Source organism: Brachyhypopomus gauderio, chromosome 5, assembly GCF_052324685.1.
Source record: "Brachyhypopomus gauderio isolate BG-103 chromosome 5, BGAUD_0.2, whole genome shotgun sequence".
In the NCBI taxonomy this organism is placed as follows: Eukaryota; Metazoa; Chordata; class Actinopteri; order Gymnotiformes; family Hypopomidae; genus Brachyhypopomus; species Brachyhypopomus gauderio.
In genome coordinates, this window is record NC_135215.1 from 1,651,947 (window position 1) to 1,671,643 (window position 19,697).

The window sequence follows — 19,697 nt, forward strand, 5'->3', positions numbered from 1 at the left end:
AGAGAGAAATTGTGTGTGTGTGTGTGTGTGTGTGTGTGTGTGTGTGTGTGTAGGGAGAGAATACGGTGGGCAGTTGACCCGCGGAGTACCTGACGAGTGGCTGGGTTGTCACTGAATTTATCAAGGGACAGTGGCGAGGGCCATAATACAGGTGGCAGGTGAAGAGGAGGCGTGGCCTCTGACAGGAGCACTCTGTTCACCACTTAAACACTAGATGACATCAGCGCAGAACAACCCGGCCTGGTCTCAGCTTGGACTTCTCCCTTACATTCCAACAGCTGCCCTCCAGAGAGCCTGTAAATCAGTGGAAAAGTTACTCCTGCAGGAGAGAGAGAGAGAGAGAGAGAGAGAGAGAGAGAGAGAGAGGAAGAGCGGCGGAGAGAGAGAGATCCACCTTTCCTACTTCTCTAAGAGGGTCTCGGTGGAGCAAGGATTGATTGGTTCATTTGGTTTGGAAAGTGGATCCCTGAAAACTTGTTTCCTTAGACTGCAATGACAAATGAGCTATCGATTACTTGTTTACAATCTCAGGGAACAATGTCCTGACAGTGCATGACAGAGCTCATAATGCTATGTCCCGCAGGCGCGCCACCGCGTCGGGACACCGGCTGTTATATATCAGGGTCTGCGGTCTGGGCCGCCTGCGATTGAGGAGTCAGATAGCTGCTTACGGCCGTGTTTAAACGACAGGAAGAGGGCAGCAAACCGGGTGTCTCGGAAGACGCCACATTACCCCCTAATCCCAGAGTTCATATTTGCTACGATATACTCAGATCAGCGATAATGTGGCTCAGGTTGATAGTTTTTTTTTTTGTCCCATGTCCGGGAAGCTGCCGTGATCACTGTCGTCCATTTTTTTAATCGATCGTAATGGTTGAGTAGTCAGGAAAGCGGCAAGGCGTGAGGGTTCGGTCCGGCTCGGTGTCATCCGAGCTCTGGGCCCCGTCGCAGTGACCTTTGCTATTGATTGGAGCCAATTCCCTTAAATGTCAGGTTAAAACTCCCGGTCACTCGGTTATCAGCAGACATTAGCCGGCTTGCTTAACACTAAGTGCCACAGGTTCCTTTGGCGCCACGGACAATTATGAAATGTCATTAGCATGTGCGCCGCGTGGACAATTAGGGTCATTATCGTTCTGGTGCGCCATGATCCTACCGGGCCTGAATTAGCGCGAGGCGTCGCGTGTCACGTCGCCGCAGGTAGATTCGAACGCATTTGCATAGCGCGCGCGCGCGCTCATCACCGTGCGGTTATAACGCGGGGTTGTCGGACGGGAGATCGGACAGGTGTCGGCCCGTCAAAGCGAAGGAGGGAGAGGAGTGTAAACGCATAAATATCGCTCGGCCCTGCCTGCACGCGGCTCATTTATTGTGTCGGTAAAGCCTGTCTGCAGGTGGCTGCCACGGTCATCAGTCAGCACACGCCTTAACTGGGTCAAGACCGCAGGGGCGCGCCCGGCTGCCTGCTCTCCGGGTCGGGAACGCCAGCATCAGATCCGCTATCGCTCCACACCCCGGGAGAGCGGAGCTACAGAATTCACATCACACCCCAGAGCGTTGCTAAATAAATACAGGAATAAACAAACATATAAACACACAGTAAGTGCGTGTTGTGGCTGACGCGCAGCAGTATAATGATGGATAAGTAGACATTTCCTGGGAAGAATAAAAATGATGCGTGAATGGCGAGACACATTCAATCAAATTCTCTGATGCATTGAGATCTCTGCAAGACACTGAATACATGAAGCCTCTGATATCTTTTAAACGAATGACGGATATATTGATTTCTTTTTAAAAGTGTTGTCAAAAGGCATACTTTCTTAAATTAATAGAGAGAAGCAAATGCTTATAATGAGAAGAAAATTCTACTGTCTGCTTGATCATGCTGACTAGCTGTACAGTTGCTCTCAGAGAAATTGATATTTAATTGTTTATTTCCTATTGTACTAAAGCAAGATAAGAATGAATTACTGATAGGACGGTACTGGTAATTGCATTTTTATTGCACATTACAGCCATTTCAACTAAGTGTTAATGTATAAAATATTTTTCTTGGTCTTCTATTTCACAATTCATTACAAGAAAGTTTCCATAAATCAGCTTACTTTATATTGACAGACAATTGTGGCACTTGCTATGTTTATGATTATAGAGAGGGGGTGGAGCTAAACAGACCCATAACAGATGACAGGCTTAACTGTGACAAGAAATCATCTTAATGTTTGCTTAATGTTTTAGATTCTTATATAGCAGGAATACACCATATACGCTTAGTTCATCCAATAAGAAACATCCTTGAAATATAAAACAATAATAATGAGATATTAAAAAACGAGTTTATATTTCAGATAAGTTTATATTGAGAGCTTATGCTTATTCATCTCAAAAAACAAACACTTAAAATTAGATGGACACTGATACTTTCCTTTTATAGACATGACTTCCTTGAATGATCAAGAATTACGCAGAATTGTATTTCATGAATTTTAATGTCTCTACTTTCCAAGCCTTTTCATACAAATTATACATATTTTTTGAAAAGCGCTCCATTATTGTGTCACCTTTAAGCCAGAAACACATTTCAAGTTCTTTAAATTGCCATTAAGAGCTGTTTGCTTTGTGGTGATGTATGCTACGTTTTAGTGAAGTTATGGTCATCTACAGTTTGACCTGGCCTATTATTAGCATTTAGCCTCATCATTGTAAAACCGCCCAATGGCCAGCACGGGGGCAGTAACGCTTCTCTGAAATGAGCTCACCACTGCTGGTGTATCTCTGTATTCTTTGTATTTAAAATGTGATTTATTCAACTTTCCAATAATGAGGAAATGTAACACCACCCTCCATCCTGTGGGTAAAACAGGATGTTATTGATTTGGTGATAATCAATAGAAATGATATTTTTCCGGCCAGCTGGTATCATTCAGAATACCCACAATGGCTCCCTTTTGTCTTTTTTTTTTTGCCACAACTTATCATAAATGAGACGGAGAACAGAGGCTAAAGAGAAGAAAAGCCATAACTTGCACCATTGCGGATTCCCAGAGGTAACTGGCTAATTAAATGAAGCTTTTATTCTAAAATAGGGAAAAGATGGACTATTATTTTGGATTTTCTAATCTATATTTATCATATGAATGTCACAGTATTAGCAACTCAGCATGATAGTGTGACTTCGTTTGGTCAGAAGCCAATAAAACCCCAAAACAGCTCAGAATGAAGTTTTCTGGCCTAAAATCTTCTCTCTTATTTCCTATAAAGATCACTGCAACTTCTCAGTCAGTAGCCTACAACAAACAGCGTTGCATATGTCAGTGCCTTAAAGTGCAACCTGTTGCACTTTGGTATTGGATTTCCATGTGGAATCGATTCAGAGCAGTGTAACCTAGTAACAGTCTGAGGGACCACGTCTCCAGGGGGGGGGGTTAGTCAGCTGGCGGAAGGATGAGGTGGGATTCTCCAGTGGCCCGTCCAGATGTACGTCTGCTCCGCCCACGACAGACGGGCGTTATTAAACGATCCACGCCGCCGTCGTTCTTGTTCTGGTTGACATTTCCACCGTTGGCTTACAGCGTCTCACGGCTGTGGCGGGAGGGGAAATGTCAGCGCGCATCTGTGCGTCCACGCTATCGCTCGGGGGCCGGGGCGTCGCGCGGGCAGGGCCTTCTGGGTAGGCAGGCCCCCGCGGAGCTCCACGCAGCCAGACGAAGCTTCCACAAACAAATACAGGCGCGCCAAAAGCGGCTGCCAGTTACGGCTCAGCCTGGCATTTACCGGAGCGCCGAGCGGATAAACGCGTGTCCCTCAGTAAAACGGGAGGGGGGTGGGGGGGATCGTGATTAAACTCAGGAAGATGGACAGCAATTAGAGCTGATTTATCGGAGTAAAGGTTATTCTGGTTTTTACACACACACAGAAAACTGTACACAACAGGAAAACAACAGATGGTGTTTCACAGTGCGAAATTGCATTCGTTTTTACGTTGTCAGCGACGGGGTACTAAATGCCAAAGTGTTGTTTGTCTTGGAACGCCTCTGAAGAGCGTCAAGTTATGTGACACCGAAGTTGCTTTCTTGCGAGGCCAATGGTTTCGAAAGGCAGCCGCCGGGGTTCTGGGCGTATCGTCGTCTGACCAATGGAGGAGCAGAGGGGCCTTGTGAGAACCGAGCCTGGAGGGCGAGAGGAGACGCTGGGAGCTAATTAAGTGGCGAGGGGTGGACTGAGGAGATCTCCCAGTTCACACCGAGCTTCACTGGCCTTCCCGGCAAGGGCCTGGTGGGTCTCCAGCTCAGGAGCACAACTAATTGGACTACATCCTATGCTCACTTCCTTCTTCTCCTCCTTCTTCTTCTCTCCCCCTTTTTTTTCTGGTTAAAGAAACATGAAAGCGGATTTGCACGATGAAAGAGAACTGGGGCCAACATTTGGGGAATGTTTTGAAGCACTTTTGTTTGTCTGGGTTTCTTCCTCCCTTAGAAGCCGCAGGAATAGTTTCTCGTGGTGGGAGCTTGGCCACGTACCTCTGTTTGGGTGATTGTGTGTGTGCGTGTGTGTTTGCTACAAGAATCATAGAGGAAATAAAAAGGAAAGTGGAAAAGAGGAAGAGGAGCATGTGGGGAGCAGGCTCGTGAGGTCGGGGTGTAGGTGGGGTTAGAGGGTTCCATCGCATGCTGTGTTGAAGGAGGTTTAGTAAATTAAAATATACTGAATTTGCTTAAAAGAGCCTTTGAAATGTTATTAGCTGGCACATGCACTGCTGGGAATGTTAATGTTGTGAAAAAAGTGGGGGGGGGTCCGGTAGGCCCCAGGCCAGGGTAGTGCGGGCACACAGCCCTGGGGCTGGAGATATTCAGCACTGCGGCCTCCACTGGGGGCCGCGCGGCCGCTGTCTAAGTGCCCGTCCGATCCGACGGCTCCGTGTAATGGCCCAAACACAGGGAGAGAGATGCACACGAGTGCGAGGGCTTCTCCAGCCCGCGGCGAGCCGAACTGGGAAAAGCTGACCTCTGAAACGGATCACGTTTCGGGTCGAGTGGCGTGAACTCTGCCGCGGCATCCAGAAACGGATCCTGCCTACGCCATTGAAACGTGAACGGGGGAGAAACCCTCACAAGGCACGTCCATCTGGTATTGTGGGGAGCCACAGTGCTGATTCAGGCTACACCCGTGACGGATCGAATGTGCCGGGCACTGCACATACGGACGCGGCTTGTTACCTGATCAGATGCATTATCAGATAAACAGCCCTGATGAAATCTGGCCTCCGCCACTAAACTCGCCCACACCTGCCTCCTGCCAGACGCAGACTTTCCACGGCATTAGCCGGGATTTATTACCCAGGGTTGTGGGCCGTTGACACGGGTGTGATATAGCATTTGGCTGAGATAGTGTCCCACTGTGGGTGTAATGATGTTATTCGTCATCTTATCATGGGCAGATGAACTGTCCCCGAGCCCCTTCCAGTGGCCAGATTACACCCGGGTTGGTTTTATTCTATTATGCCACGGCACCCTCCAACCCCAGCGCTCACGCCGGGAGAGTGACCGAGGGGGGGGGCTCGTGGGACCGGACGGGGCAAAACTGATCTTCGCTGTCACGAAGAGTCCGGATTAGCTGGCACAACTGGTGCATCACTGATGTATGACATCAGATAAAGGGCTACGAGATAGGGGGGGGTTCAAATTTCCTGCGTGGCTTTGATGAGGTGTGCGGGTCCCCCCTCTGCGCACTTCATGGTCAATTGGATTAATAATTGGGGCTAACAGGCCATCACCATCAAATTGCCAAACACAGAAACAGTCCGGGAGGACATATTACCTTAATAAACAGGCCACCTCTGGTTTTTTTATCACTGTTGAATGGGTCTCCATTGCGGAAGCCAGTAACTCACTCTGTTGCAGGGACCTGCAGACCTCATCTATAAACACTACCATCTGGAAGTTACTCTGACTTGAGTATGCCCACATCTACTGTTTCTTGATTTGTAGTAACGGTGTTCAGCAGACTTACGTATTCATCAGTACTACAGCATGTGTGTATCCCGGGAAACGAACCCATGACCCCGGTATCGCCGGCGCTCCGCACAACGTACTATAGCCTACTCTTTAACCGCATTAATCTTTTAGCTCACGTTTCATATCAAGATTTTATCTCACGTGTTTTACTTCATGCCCCGTCATGTAATACGTCAGCCCTGATTGATGGGATTCTGTGAGAAATTGATTTGTCTGACGGTGCTTTGTGGCTGAGGCGTGTAGGCACGTGTGCACGTGTGCGTGAGTGCGTGAGTCAGGCGCCGAAGGATAATTAAGTGCTCTTGAACGTTTTTTTTTTTGTGTGATTGGCAGATCAGAGAGGTGACACTGATATAACTTAAGCAGTTTCATTGCTGTGATTACTGGTGCTTCAAATTCATGTATTAGACCCACAATTAAGACTGATTGCCAGCCCCTTTGTCTCCTTTGCGCATCAGAAGTTCGCCAGACTTAAGCCTGTGGCAATTAGCCTGGGCGCTGATGCTAAACCCTTCCCTGCTATTACCAAACAACCACTTCAGAGGCCACTGACGTCAACCTTCGGATATGCACAGGCAAAATAAATGCGAGCATAGTCAGAAAATGGAAGGTAATTGATGTAAAAGAAGAAACATCCTCGATCCTGGGGCCGGAGACACCTTTTGCAGAGAGGAGCTAGGGCATTCTGCTGACAAGCTTTTAGAGGGAACTCTTTCACTGAAGGTAATTAGAAATAAAGGAAAAAAAGGCTTTTTATATAATCGGTTATACATATTGGACCTAATTGCCAGGAGATTACCGTATTAGCTCTGATAACATGCCTGGTTTGTTAGAATTGCTTTATATGGGGAAAGCTGTTGTGTTAGGAATGTTTTTTATACATTAAAATTCAACGTGAGATGTAAAGGGAACTGAACTGATACTAAAACAATATACTGAACTGATGGGGCGGTCTGAGTGCATGTGTGTAGCACAGCTGTTCAAAATATTTAAATTATATAAAATTAGGAACATTAATATATAATATATAAATTAAGAACATTATTCTCCCAGTAAAAAAAACATTAATATATATTTCGTAAATAATGCAAGTATGGATGGAGTAGCATTACATCGTGGGTGTGTCGGTTACCCGTGATGTTTGTGTAATAACTTCTACTTCATAAGAATTTTATGTTGTATATACTTACGTATTAATAAAATTTGTCCTGACATACATTAGAAATAAGACAGGTAAATTGGTGTTAACTGGCTTCTTTTTTATGGAAACAAGATTTATGAAATGTATTACTTATTCATTTACACCTCAGGCTCACCTGAGCAAGGTCTGGTGGGGCAGGATTACACCACTCACTCAGAAGGCTGTTCTTACCTTGTCCTGTCAGTCTGGAGGTCTTGCAGCTGTCTGGGAGGGCGTTGAAGCAGAATAACACCCCCCCCCGGGGGGGAGGGCGGAGGTGGGGGGGGGGGGGGGGGGGCAACGTGGTGCTTGAGAGGCAGGTGTTGCTTCCGTATGCTACCGGGACGTCGTCCGGACAGGAGACACTGGACACATCACATGTCGTGAAAGATTCAGGCTGCTCCCGGGGAACACACGGCCAGACCGAGGCCATTTCAGCCACTGGTTCCCGACGTGACAAACGCTGCTATTCTAGTGCTGCTCCAGGAGGGTGTGGTGTGTGGTGTGTGGCGTAACCCCTGTGCTCTCCGGTCTCACTCCGCAGCTCGTATTGTGAAGACCAAGCAGTGGTGTGACATGGTTCCGTGCCTGGAGGACGAAGGCTGCGACCTGCTGGCCAACAGGTCGGGCTGGACCTGCACACAGCCCGGGGGCCGCGTGAAGACCACCACGGTGAGCCTCCCACACACCCGTGTCCTCCGCGCTGTTTTAACGTTTAGTTCACAGCTCCTCTCTCAGGGACCAGCTGATGTGACGAGTGTTCAAATGCAAAGGTTAGAAAAACACCGGGGTTTTAAAACGATCGATTCTTCTAGGCAGAATTAAGACCACTGATAATGATAAGGGACAAGATTTGTTTAGTGAGAGATGGACACTAAGAAACAAGAGAAAAGTGGTGTGTGTGTGTGTGTGTGTGTGTATGTGTGTGTAGCAAAACCTCCAGCATCTGCGTGTGCTGTGAGGTGTAATTAAAGCTGCTGATTTTTGGACTCAATCTCAACGCGCTGCTCTCCTGGCCTTTCAACGTCACCCTGTGGACTTCTGGGACATCAGGAACGTAGTTTTCACCTGCTTACCACTTTTCTCAATGGGAAACACCACTGGGAACTTAGGCAGAGACGAAGGTATACAGCAAAATGGACATTGAATGCGAAATGGAGAAAAAAAGTGATTTTCGTTTTGGAAGCAGGACCTCCTCACCCAGCCCGGTTCTAGCACTCCGCTTCTGTCCTCCGGTGAGATGATGAACGAGACTTGTGGGATGGGGAGAGAGAGAGCTGGGGGTGCAGGGGGGGGGGGGGCAGGAGCGTAGCGCAGGCCTGGCCCAGGTGCGAGGGCCCAGGAGAGTGCCTGGTGTGCTAAGCTCACCCCGCTTCTGAGGACAGAGGGTTTGGCGCTGCAGTGAGGTACGCAGCCCAGTCCTATGTGCATATACCCGTTAGTAGAGGAATCTGTGAGAATACACTTCGTCAAGGCTAGGCAAAACCATTTTGCCACACTTTGTCTAATTGAACATACACGGACACACACACACACACACACACACACACACACACACACACACACACACACACACACACACACACACATACACGCATATATACACAGAGAGGTGGTTTTGTGGGTGTTCATTCCAACAAGTTTTCTGTCAGTCAACTCCCTGTATTTCATATTTAGGATATTTAATATTTGAGTTATTCCAATGATGCATATTTAGCACAGGCTGCCATGTCAGGTTGTGTGAATATGTTTGTGTGAAAGAGAGAGAGAGAGAATGAGAGAGAGAGAGAGAGAGAGGCAGAGACAGAGATATATAGAGATAGAGAGAGAGAATAATGTCTGTTTCTATTCCATTGTATAAAAAGGAGCTGCAAAAGTATAAAATGATTGCCTAGCTTAAGTTTTAATAAACATGTTTAAAGAGGTCAGACTTGTGCACATCACAGTAACATATGCACACCCTTAAAATGAGTTTTCTTTTTACTTAATTACTTAAAATTACACAGTGTATTGCACAGTAGTTAATCTAAGAAGAATTAAAGAGGTGGCGTGCTGCACATTGTCTCAGGGTCTCATGCAATAACAACTCATAAACCGAATCTATTCTAATTTACCTTTACAAGCAATTTAAGGAAACACATCCACTATTTGTTCATGAACAAACTAAAAGTGTATGACTCGTGTACAATTGCTTTGGCATTCTAAACAACCAAACAAACCCCAAATCGAGGCTATTTCATTACTTTTTGTCAGTTTGAGTTTGAACACATGAATTAAGCATCATTAAACCTGTATAGTTATGTTGAGGTTATCTTGTTTGACAGAGGCATTTGCAATGCTCAAAGATACTGATTTCCAGGTCAAGATGGCAGCCCGGACAAGCTACACTGCAACAGTAGCTTCAACAATAGACATCCATTTATCTCTTCCAAATGTCTGACATGCCAAGCATCTGAAAGAATGAGTTGAGCCCGACCACAACACCCACCGACTTTAAAGTACAAACTAGCCATCAGTGTGTGGTTTAAACCATGTGCAGCATGTGATATTGACAGTGGCTGTCCAGGGAAACCTCTGTCCGTCCAACATCACCTGTTATGGTATTTATTCTCTTGCCATGGTCTATGAAACGTCCTCATCTCCTGCTCCCAGGTCAATTGAACATGCCCTGCTTCAAAGAAACTTTTTTTTATATTTACTGAAATCTTTAAATTTTATTTTATTTCTAGACAAACAGGACAGGGCACTTAGTATTGAAAGACATTTTGGGGATGTTAGGAAGTCTAACCCACATTTTACACAACCAGGAGGTCTTCATCTCGTATATGTGTAATTTTTTTACATGTTACTGAAGCTCTAAATGTTAAATTATTTATGCACTCATGTTAACATACAAAATGAAAATTCTTTTGTGATGGAACGTTGAACAAAATATAAGTGACAGGCAATTTTCAGTGGATGAGGTTAGATGTCATTCCTACCATACAAAAAAACAGAGCAAAAGAGAGAGTGTGCTATCCAGAGAATTACCTCTCACAGTAATAAAACCCCAGTGTCCCTTGATCCTACCTTTAAATAAGCACACTCATTCCCACTATGTTATTCGTGATTTGTTCATTGTATTCTTCTCACTCCCCCTCAGAGAACAAGGTGATTCATATGAGATCACAGTTTCCTTGGTTGCAGTAACACATCAGTCAGTGGTTCAGCTGGTTCTCCCGAGCTCCGGATCCCGAGGCGGGCTCGGTTCCGCCCAAACGGTGGCCGAAATCAGCAGCGAAGGAACTCGTTTGGTCAAGTCTGGAGATAGACAGCGTAGTGTGTGGAGCCATGCAAATGAGCTGTGGGATGCATTAGAAGGAGAAAAAAAGGTTTAAGAATGCATTAGAAATGTGGAGAAGAGTGAGAGAGAGATCAGGGAGAGAGAGAGAGAGAGAGAGAGAGAGAGAGAGAGAGATCAAGAGAGTAGAGACATTCTCAAATTTTGAAATTCTCCCACAATCTATAAACATAAGAAAGAAACACAGGATCCCTCACTGTAAAATATGGAGCATCATGTCACTGCCTGAGACACATTTGTGTAAAACATGCTACACTAGTACTCTGATCACACCTCCCACTGTATATAATAATCTACATTCTGTTCATGTATTTAATATTATCTTTACTGACTTGTTTGATATAGTGTCTTATCGTCACATTTTAACTTAATATTATTGTGTAACTTATGACTATTACCAATGTTATCTATATTAACATTTAAACACTATTATTTTTTCCACTGAAAATTCTAAATTCTTATGTTCAGCTCAGATTTCTTTATAGGCTCCTTGGGCAAATTGGAACTGATACAGTCATGCCAATAAAACTACCTTGAGACGAGAGAGAAAGACAGGGAGTGAGAGAGAGAGCAAGTTAGAAAGAGAGAGAGAAACAAAGAGAGACAGACAGAGTGATCAAGTGAGAGACAGACAGAGAAAACCAAAGAGAGAGAGAGAGAGAGAGTGAGGCAGAAAGTGAGAGAGATTACCCCCTATTAGCATGAAGTCCATTTAACTTATTTGAGTCATTTCTAAATCAGAGCACATCAGCAGATAGTGCTTGTCTCCCACTTGAGCTCGTCCTGACTGGGAGGAGACGTCCCCAGCTTGTCCACAGCATTATCTCCAGGAAGAGTCTTTCCATCAGGTTGGACAGCTCGCCCGCAAACGACATGGCAGAGATTTCACACAGGTGGAGGAGAGTCTGTACCCTTCGTTTGAGAGACAGTTTTTTAAACTGTCAAGAGTTTAAATTACTAGCACACTTCTTCATGCCAAAAATATTCCTCCCCGTAATGCGGCAAAAATCCTGGCAATTTAGCATCGTGTCCCTTTGTTGAAACAAATAAATAAATACACAACAAAACTAACAATATATTGCACAGTCACAGGTGTGCAGGAGGTGTTTTAAAAGAAAACCTCGGATCATAGTAATTGAACCCATTAGGAATCTTCTTTTGTAAGGCTACACTCTCCTTTTCCTCTTAATGCTCTGATTATACCATGAGAGCAAGGGTGCCCTTAATCAGCTATTCAGCTCTGCCATGATTGGGTGTGTTTAATCACTGAAAAGAGGCCTCGAGTCCGCTGCGTCCGCTGAGAATGCGTGGGGATGATTACAGTGATCAGCGTCGTTGTGCGGGCGGGCGGGCGGCTGGCTTGTTTGCTAGTGTGGCCGTAGGTCTTCCTCTCCCCCACATGGGCAGCAGATCACAGGCGCCGAAACGCCGCTTCTGCCTCCGCGGGTGATTGGTGTCCTCGCCGGGGACCGTTTGCGAGGGCGTCACGCGGAGGAAGGGGGCTGGGGGGAAGTACAGTACGGCCGGGCGGGGCCGGCGGGGGGCCCGGGGTAGAGCGTTGGGGCAGCGCGAGGGCCCGGGCTGGTGTAATTGATCCCGCTGGGCCAGCTCAGCACCCCGGGGCCCGGCCCAAGCCCAGGCTGGAGGGGAGCCGAGAGGGCCGCGGCGCCAGACGCTTCCCCGTCAAAGCGTGCGCGAGCGCGGTCGGCCATTAGCGCTCGACACCAGCTCTCGCGGTGGAGCCATGTCAGCAGTGCTGCCCACGGCCTCCGCCCCAGTGCACTCTGGGAAAGAAAAAAAATACCCAGACCCAGCAGACAACCACAGGCGTGCGCTCACGGCAGTTTATATTTAGGCCCGCTGTGCGATTGTGCTAAATAAACTCCGAGCAGCATCATCATCAAGGCACCGTGGCCTTGATAAAGATTTAAAAAAGCTAAAAGAAAACAAACACAAACACGCAGGCAAACACGCGGTGCATATGGCGGGCTGATCGGCCGTAATTGGTTTGCAAAAGTCTGCATTATTGCACGGCTGTCGTTTCACTCATGCTTGTACTGCATGCTTGTTATTTACCAATCTGGCAACTTAGGCTCGACAAAGCAGGAGAGCAGTAAAAGGCTTTCGCTTTGTGGCCCAGCCAGCTTCCCATTTGCTGGCACGGTGCAGAACGAGCTCGTCCAAAAGACAGGCAGATACAACCCGTCATAATAGAAGTGCTCATCGAAGAGATGGAGGAAAGGCCCGTCATTTTCTGCTAATCCTTATTAGTTCACTTCCCATATGCAATGGTCTAAAGAATAATACACAATGTTTAAATGAGTGTATATGAGTATATGAGTGTATGAGTGTATATGTGTATGAGTGTATATGTGTATATGGGTGTATATGAGTGTATGAGTGTATATGAGTATATGAGTGTATAAGTGTATATGTGTATATGTGTATATGAGGATATGTGTATATGAGTGTATATGTGTATATGAATGTATATGAGTATAGGTGTGTATATGAGTATGTAGGTGTGTATATGAGTATGTGAGTATATGAGTATGTGTGTATATGAATATATGTGTATATGAGTGTATGTTATATTTTGCATCATTTTATGTTTTACTTGATTTTATACAATTACATATTTTTAATATATGGCTCTTTTCATTCAGTAATTGTTGAGCATACACATTATCACATACATATGCTTACACTATATGCATTAGTTTGATCATAGGTATCAGGTGTGTTTAGGATGTAATAGGTTGAAAGGTGCGTGCTCATTTATACCAGCTTTGCTTTCCGCTGTTCCGCTCAGCTTGGCCTAACATTTGACTGCTTCCTGTAGCATCCTGTAGCCCCGCCCCTCACTCCGCCCATTCCCACACCTTCTCCATAGCACGGCAGAGTGCTCATAGCCACACACAGCAACAATGACAATGACAACAATCGCAAAATCAGCGGCAACAGCTGGAGATGCTGTTAACACGGTAACGCGCGGCCGTTCCCCCGGACTTAAAGCTCTAATTAAGACAAAAAAGGAGGGAAAAAAATTTATAATAAAACTGCTGCATTTCAGGATGTGAGCTGATACCGTAATGGATGGTGGGATGATAGATGCCCTATTTATCCTCCGCGTGGGAGCCCCAGGTGTAGGCCATACTTCAGCAGGGAAAGACAAAGAACGAGAAAGAAAAGATCCATACGAACTGCATTAGGGGAGGCCGATTGATTTAGGTACCATTAAAAGTGCCGGGTGTTCGTGCGGCCTCAGAGCCCTTGAATTTGCACGCAGACCGCAGAGTCGCCGTGGCGATAGCGCCCTACAGTCAAGAGTGTGGCAGCGACGAAAATTCCTGATGCGAACGTAGCCGTCTTATGCGGTCATTAATTGGCCTGCTAACACAAGTGCCGAAAATAAAGATGCCTGCCCTACATTTCTATTGTTAGGAAAATTCTCAGCATCACTATTTTCCCCAGCACACTCGGCTCTGCAATCAAACAGCATTATGGGTTATTTCTGCAGTCCATTGCAACACCAGGTGCTGCTTTAGTCATTGGACATCTGCAGCGAAGAACACGGATTCACAAAAGCGTCGTTGCAGAGACCAGACTCTTCTAGATAAACTTCTAATGCTTGTCATTTATTGAAATAAATAAACATCTAATTACTGGTCCTTCTTTCTTATTGGAGATGAATGTGGTAAGACCTGTGATGGCTAGCAGAAATGTAACATGACAACCTCGGGTAAGACGACCAGGAAGTAGCGTATCCGCACGGTGTCATTTCTGTTACAGTAACGGCTGATTCTTAACCACACAACACTTCCCAATTTCCGATCGCTACATGCACTGCTGCAGTTCCCAAAACTTCGAAAGGGTGAGACTGGGGAAAAAATTACATTTAAAAAAAGAGCAGAGAGAGGAACAACAACTCGATTGCCACAGAAGTGAGCAGTTAGACAGTCTGGCGCTTGGTGACATTTTGGGATCTGCAGTCGGGCAAGTTCAGTCAGGCAAAATGTCAGCTCAGGGCCATATGCTCCACTGTGCTTGTTTACCATGTGGAACACCCAGGTGAAAACCTCCATATGTGCCATGAATAACAGTCTTCCTTTTTGGCTTCACTTGCGAGTGTGTGTGTGTGTGTGTGTGTGTGTGTGTGTGTGTGTGTGTGTGTGTGTGTGTGTGTGTTCCAAAGCTGCTTCACCCACCATCCAAAGCTTCCCACGTGGGGGTTACGAAAAAATTGGGTGAATCACCCCCTTTCTCTAGTCTATGTTTTCCTTGCTCAGGAGAGGAGTCCAATGGAAACGATCAATGACTATTGATCGTGGGGTTTTCGAAAGCCCTCTCTGGTGGGACTGTTTGTGGCATTTTGAATAAACTGAATTTCCATCTTGTCAGGAGAGTGTGCTTTCTAGAAACTCCTTGGATTCCTGTCTAGGTGTCTCGCCATTAAAAGCAATGTAAATATGAGTGGTCAACAGGTTTCTCAGTTATCTCAGACTATTAAATACATATTCAACATGTACATGCATCTCTCAGTATACAGGGCATAGTTTATATAGTGTTTCTGTACACACTTTCTATACTGTTAGATATTGTTGCTATGCTGTAACAGTGGTGCGGTGTAACCATATACAGAAGACTGGGCATTAACCAGGGCTCATAAACTAAGGAGAGTATTTCTGATGATACTCCACTGCCACGGGCTACTGGCTCTTATCCAGCTCTTCGGAGCCCCCCCGTAAAAACAACATCCTACACACCGTTTTTATTTTCTTCTCTGCCCTCCTCCCCACCATATCGATGCTCCGGCAGATTCATAGTGCCATCATTCAGCATAAATCGCAAGGGGTGGCAGGACTCTCACCTCTGGGCCTGCTGCTAGTCTGTGGGCTGACAGCAAAGTGCTTTATTTATTTATTTATATTTGGTTCCATAATTAATTACCGTCGGGCTGGGATGGAGCGTATAGAACAACGTGTCCTCGTCCTGCGCCTCTGGGTTTTAGGGGTCATTCCAACGCTTCTCTGCCCAAAGCCCTGAAGCACCAGTCTGCCTCGCTGAGGTTCCCTGCTGTGCTATCGCAAAGACGTGCCCGTTTGAAACCTGGCACCTGCCTCACTGATGCCGCTGTGATCGCTGGGCAGCTGTTGTAAATTAAAAGGCGTCCGCCATTTTGGAAGCATTCGGCACCTCTGTCTCGTTGGCAGAGGTCCAAATATTGACAGCCCTACACAAAAGGCATCGGTGTCTTTGACCTCTGTGACCTAACATAAAAGTGATTCGAGTGCAAACTGCCTGCAGTGTGAGTGGCTTTCCGTTTTTCGAATGTTCAGGGGACGTGAGAAGCACAGATGCAGATGTTTGTCTAAACACATGCCGTTTGTCCGTGTTGGTGTGCAGGTCTCCTAACACCGGCAGCCGTTCCAGAGGTGCGGAGGGCCCAGTGTGGACTCTGCGGAAGCCAGACGAGCTCTTCGCCCCCCGCCCACCTGCTGTAGATAACTCGCTGTCTGTCATCGGCTCCACATCTGCCTCCGACTGCCTGTCTGTATCTCTGCTTTGTAAATGGGCAGCGCCCCCTAGTGCCACGGAGGACTTACGTCCACACAGCGCCTCACTGGAGAGCCTTGCAGACTGCGGCGTGCCGGCTGTCCGGCCTTGCTCAGTGCTGGACCCAGTCGGGACTAACTGGATATCTACACCCTTCTGTGAGTGCTTAAACACGGGACCTGAGGTTCAGATGCAGCCAGAGGCCGTTACTCCATTGGGACTGCCCAATCTGTGAATAGGCCTTCGGCTAGGAGGCCTTTTTGGCACTCGGAACAACTTACAGACCAAAGAGGAAGAATGACAAATGAATAAACAAATAACACCTTAACAAATTAAGTTCAGAGAGAATGGGCTGAATGGAAAACAGACAATTGTTCCTGTTACCACACACCAGTGTCAACTGATGTAAGCACTGAAACTGAAAAACTGGTTTGTGCTCATGAACTGTCACATGAACAAAATCTGAGGAGTAAATTTCATACTTTGCAGACATTTTTTCTTGGACTTAAACCACCACTGTATTTTGAAACCGGAAATATAGGTACTGTATACATATGTATGTGTATAAAGAAAATCGGATTTGCAATTTTCAGTAGCAGCCTTTGGGACAATTTGCAATAAGCATGGTGATCACAGTTAAAACGTACAGCGCCGATCCACATCAGACTAAAAGCAAATACTGGAAAAAAAATATATACAGTCGTTCATTTCTGACTGCCAGAATAGAGGGAAAAAATGTCATTAATTGTATTTTGAAAGGCCTACAGTTATATATTTAACAGTTTTATATGTTGTATCTTTGTAGAGAACCTTATTTAACATGAGCACCCTGGTGGAAACGGCAGTGGTAGGACGTGGATGGGATTAGTGCTGGTCTCTCCTGCTCTTTCTTCACCATCAGTAACACTTCTCATTTTAGACCCATGTCCAAAAACATGGCCGCCACTTCTTCTGTTCCAGACAGCGGAGCGATGAAAGGTGGGAGCACGGAGGACTAGTGGAAGAGAGAGGGACAAAAAAAGAGGACTAATCGATCACCGAGAACCGAACTTTATAATCCACTTTAGTATGCAGCACCATGGAAACTGCTATTTGCTATTGTATTGTAAAGGTGTAGAAAAAAAAACTCATTTCTCTATGGATTTAAACGGAGTCGTTTCTCTGTGGATTTTATCTAATTTATTTTTGTGGTTGTGTTTGTTCGCACAGTGCTGCCATCAGAGTGCTGACACATACAGAGAGAGTTACGAAGGTCTTAGAATCATTTACATAAAATAATTTTTTATTCTGAAATATTTTAAAAATAAATTAAATATGTGAAAGAAGTATGAAGTTGCTAAAACAGAATTTCAATACCCAATGATGACCTTGAGGTTGTTGACCTCTGTGTTCTTATTTTAAAATTATTTATTTATTTTTTTACAGTTTTGCCCTCATGTGTTTTATGAAATCACTGGGCTGACCCAACCCCTCTTTCACACACACACACACACACACACACGCGCACACACACAAAACATGAGACCCATTAAGATACATGGCTGATGATCAAGGATACAATGAACAACTAAGCCCGTACTGTCTGTAGATGCAAACACAGGGAACCGTACAGATTGTTATAAAGTGCTTTACAGAAATCCTTTCATATGCATAGAACTGCAAGAGTAATTGGGTCAAATTGAACCTATTTTTAATAAAAGCTGGGACTTGATTATATTAATATTGAAGATGGAGATTTTAAAAGGTTTCATTATTAAAAGATGTAAGAATGCAAAAGAATATTGGCAAAATATATGGAGTGCTGTGCAGTAATGCACAAATGTATATACACAGATGCACAGGACAATGAATATGCATTCATAGCACAGTGTAAATACATCAACACCTGTGTTTCAGATGAATATGAGAAACAGACTGGCAGAATCTAACACCGCTCCCTCCGATCAATCACAACCGGTTGAGGATGAAGATGAAGGACCTGGGATGAAGTGAACACCATCAGCCCTAACAAGAAGCTTGATGCGAATGCCCCAATCCCACCGTATATCTCTGATCAACATAGATTAGTGCTTCTAGCTATAGGGCACTTATAGCAAACACACACACACACACACACACAAAGTTCATCAGCTCAGCCTGCCCAAGGCCCGTGCTCTGGCGCAGCTGACACACTCTTCGAGTCTCATCGCCAACACCAGCCGGAAACAAGCGAAGCCACGTTGCGTGTACGATGCCCTGGGAGGCGTGAGACGGCCCCGTGCAGGCCAGATTGTCAAGAGGGTTGGAATGTTTAATTACAGGCTGATTGAATTCCAGTAATCTGCCCCTTATCCCTCAGCTTCTGCTATAGTAGAAATCATCCCTCTACGTTTAATTTGATTAGCAGTGCTACAGGATGGAGGTTTGCTTAGAGCTATGGTCTGATACAGAGACACCATCCTCAAATAAAGGTGGTCAAGCTACTTCTATATAGACAGACATAGGGAGGTAAAGTAGGTCATATGTTAATAATGACTGTGTGTGTGTGTGTGTGTGTGTGTGTGTGTGTGTGTGTGTGTGTGTGTGTGTGTGTGTGTGTGTGTGTGTGTGTGTGTGTGCTTGTCCGTGTACATTTTTCACCTGCATTTATTGTCACACTCTTGCTTACAGCACGCTGGATCACCATGGATCAGTGAAGGTGATTTCCTTCGGCAATGGTCAGTGGCACTGAAAGATCTCCTTGATGTTCTTGAGATGTCCTACAGAGAGGGAGGGAGAGACGGAGGGAGAGAGGAACGGAAATCAGACCGTGAAAACTACAGAGGGAGAGAGTGAGAGACGTAGGGAGTGCAAGAGAAACAGAGGGAGATAAGGAGAGACGAAGAGACCGAACTGCTCGGTGTACACCGCAGAGCCAGCCGTTATACTCGGATGGAGAGGCTCCACCCAAATCAGCAGCAGTTATACTCAGATGGAGAGCCTCCACCCCATACTGCACTTTCACAACACCGATACATTCTCCACAATCTCGATACTGCCACTTCCAGCTCGAGGTATCATTTACTTTGATGTACAACATTTACCTGCTAATTCACATTTCATACTGTAAGTCTTTGTTTACAAGATAAATCTAATTAAGTGCACCCGCTGTGATGTGAGTAAAGGGATCGATACACAATATGGTTCTTGCAGCTGCTTCCAACACAGGGCGGCTACGACCGCCAATATTTTCAACCCATAAAACTGTTTGAGTCTCCTTTTCTTCATGCAGCAAGACCAATAATCTCTCAAGGTTAAGACAGAGCAAATCCAACCGTTACTGTTGAGGCAGTCAGACCAGAAGAGGGATAAATTAATGAATGGAAGGGACTGGGAGAAGAAAACTGGGAGAACGCTGAGCGGTTTTGGCAGTGCTCTTTTAACCCCGCCCCTGCCCCGCCCCCACCCCGCCCCTGCCCCGCCCCTATGAGCTGCACACTCTGAAAATCGAAAATGTTGCTTCATCAGTGTCAAGTGAGAACTCTTTTCAAACTCAAAAGCCAAAAACAAAAGAAATGCACATCTGGATTACAACGCAGTGCTCATCATCACATCATCACCCCCGCTGTGACCATCTGAGTGACCG

The 19,697-nt window shown here is 45.7% G+C and overlaps 1 protein-coding gene across 3 annotated transcripts in view; it reads left to right on the forward strand.

The window, feature by feature from the left end:
- Window positions 1-19,365, forward strand: part of LOC143514037 (chemokine-like protein TAFA-5) — an 85,341-nt gene extending 65,976 nt beyond the window's left edge. For 2 of the 3 annotated variants that reach the window (XM_077004776.1, XM_077004778.1), the window contains exons 3-4: window positions 7,742-7,869; window positions 9,557-10,058. In XM_077004776.1, coding sequence (XP_076860891.1) covers window positions 7,742-7,869; window positions 9,557-9,637 — 209 coding nt within the window. In that variant the 3' untranslated portion in view covers window positions 9,638-10,058. Of the gene's footprint in view, window positions 1-7,741; window positions 7,870-9,556; window positions 10,059-15,943 lie in introns of those variants that run through there. The other variant, XM_077004777.1, reaches the window with a different exon arrangement.
- The last annotated feature ends 332 nt before the right edge of the window (window positions 19,366-19,697 follow it).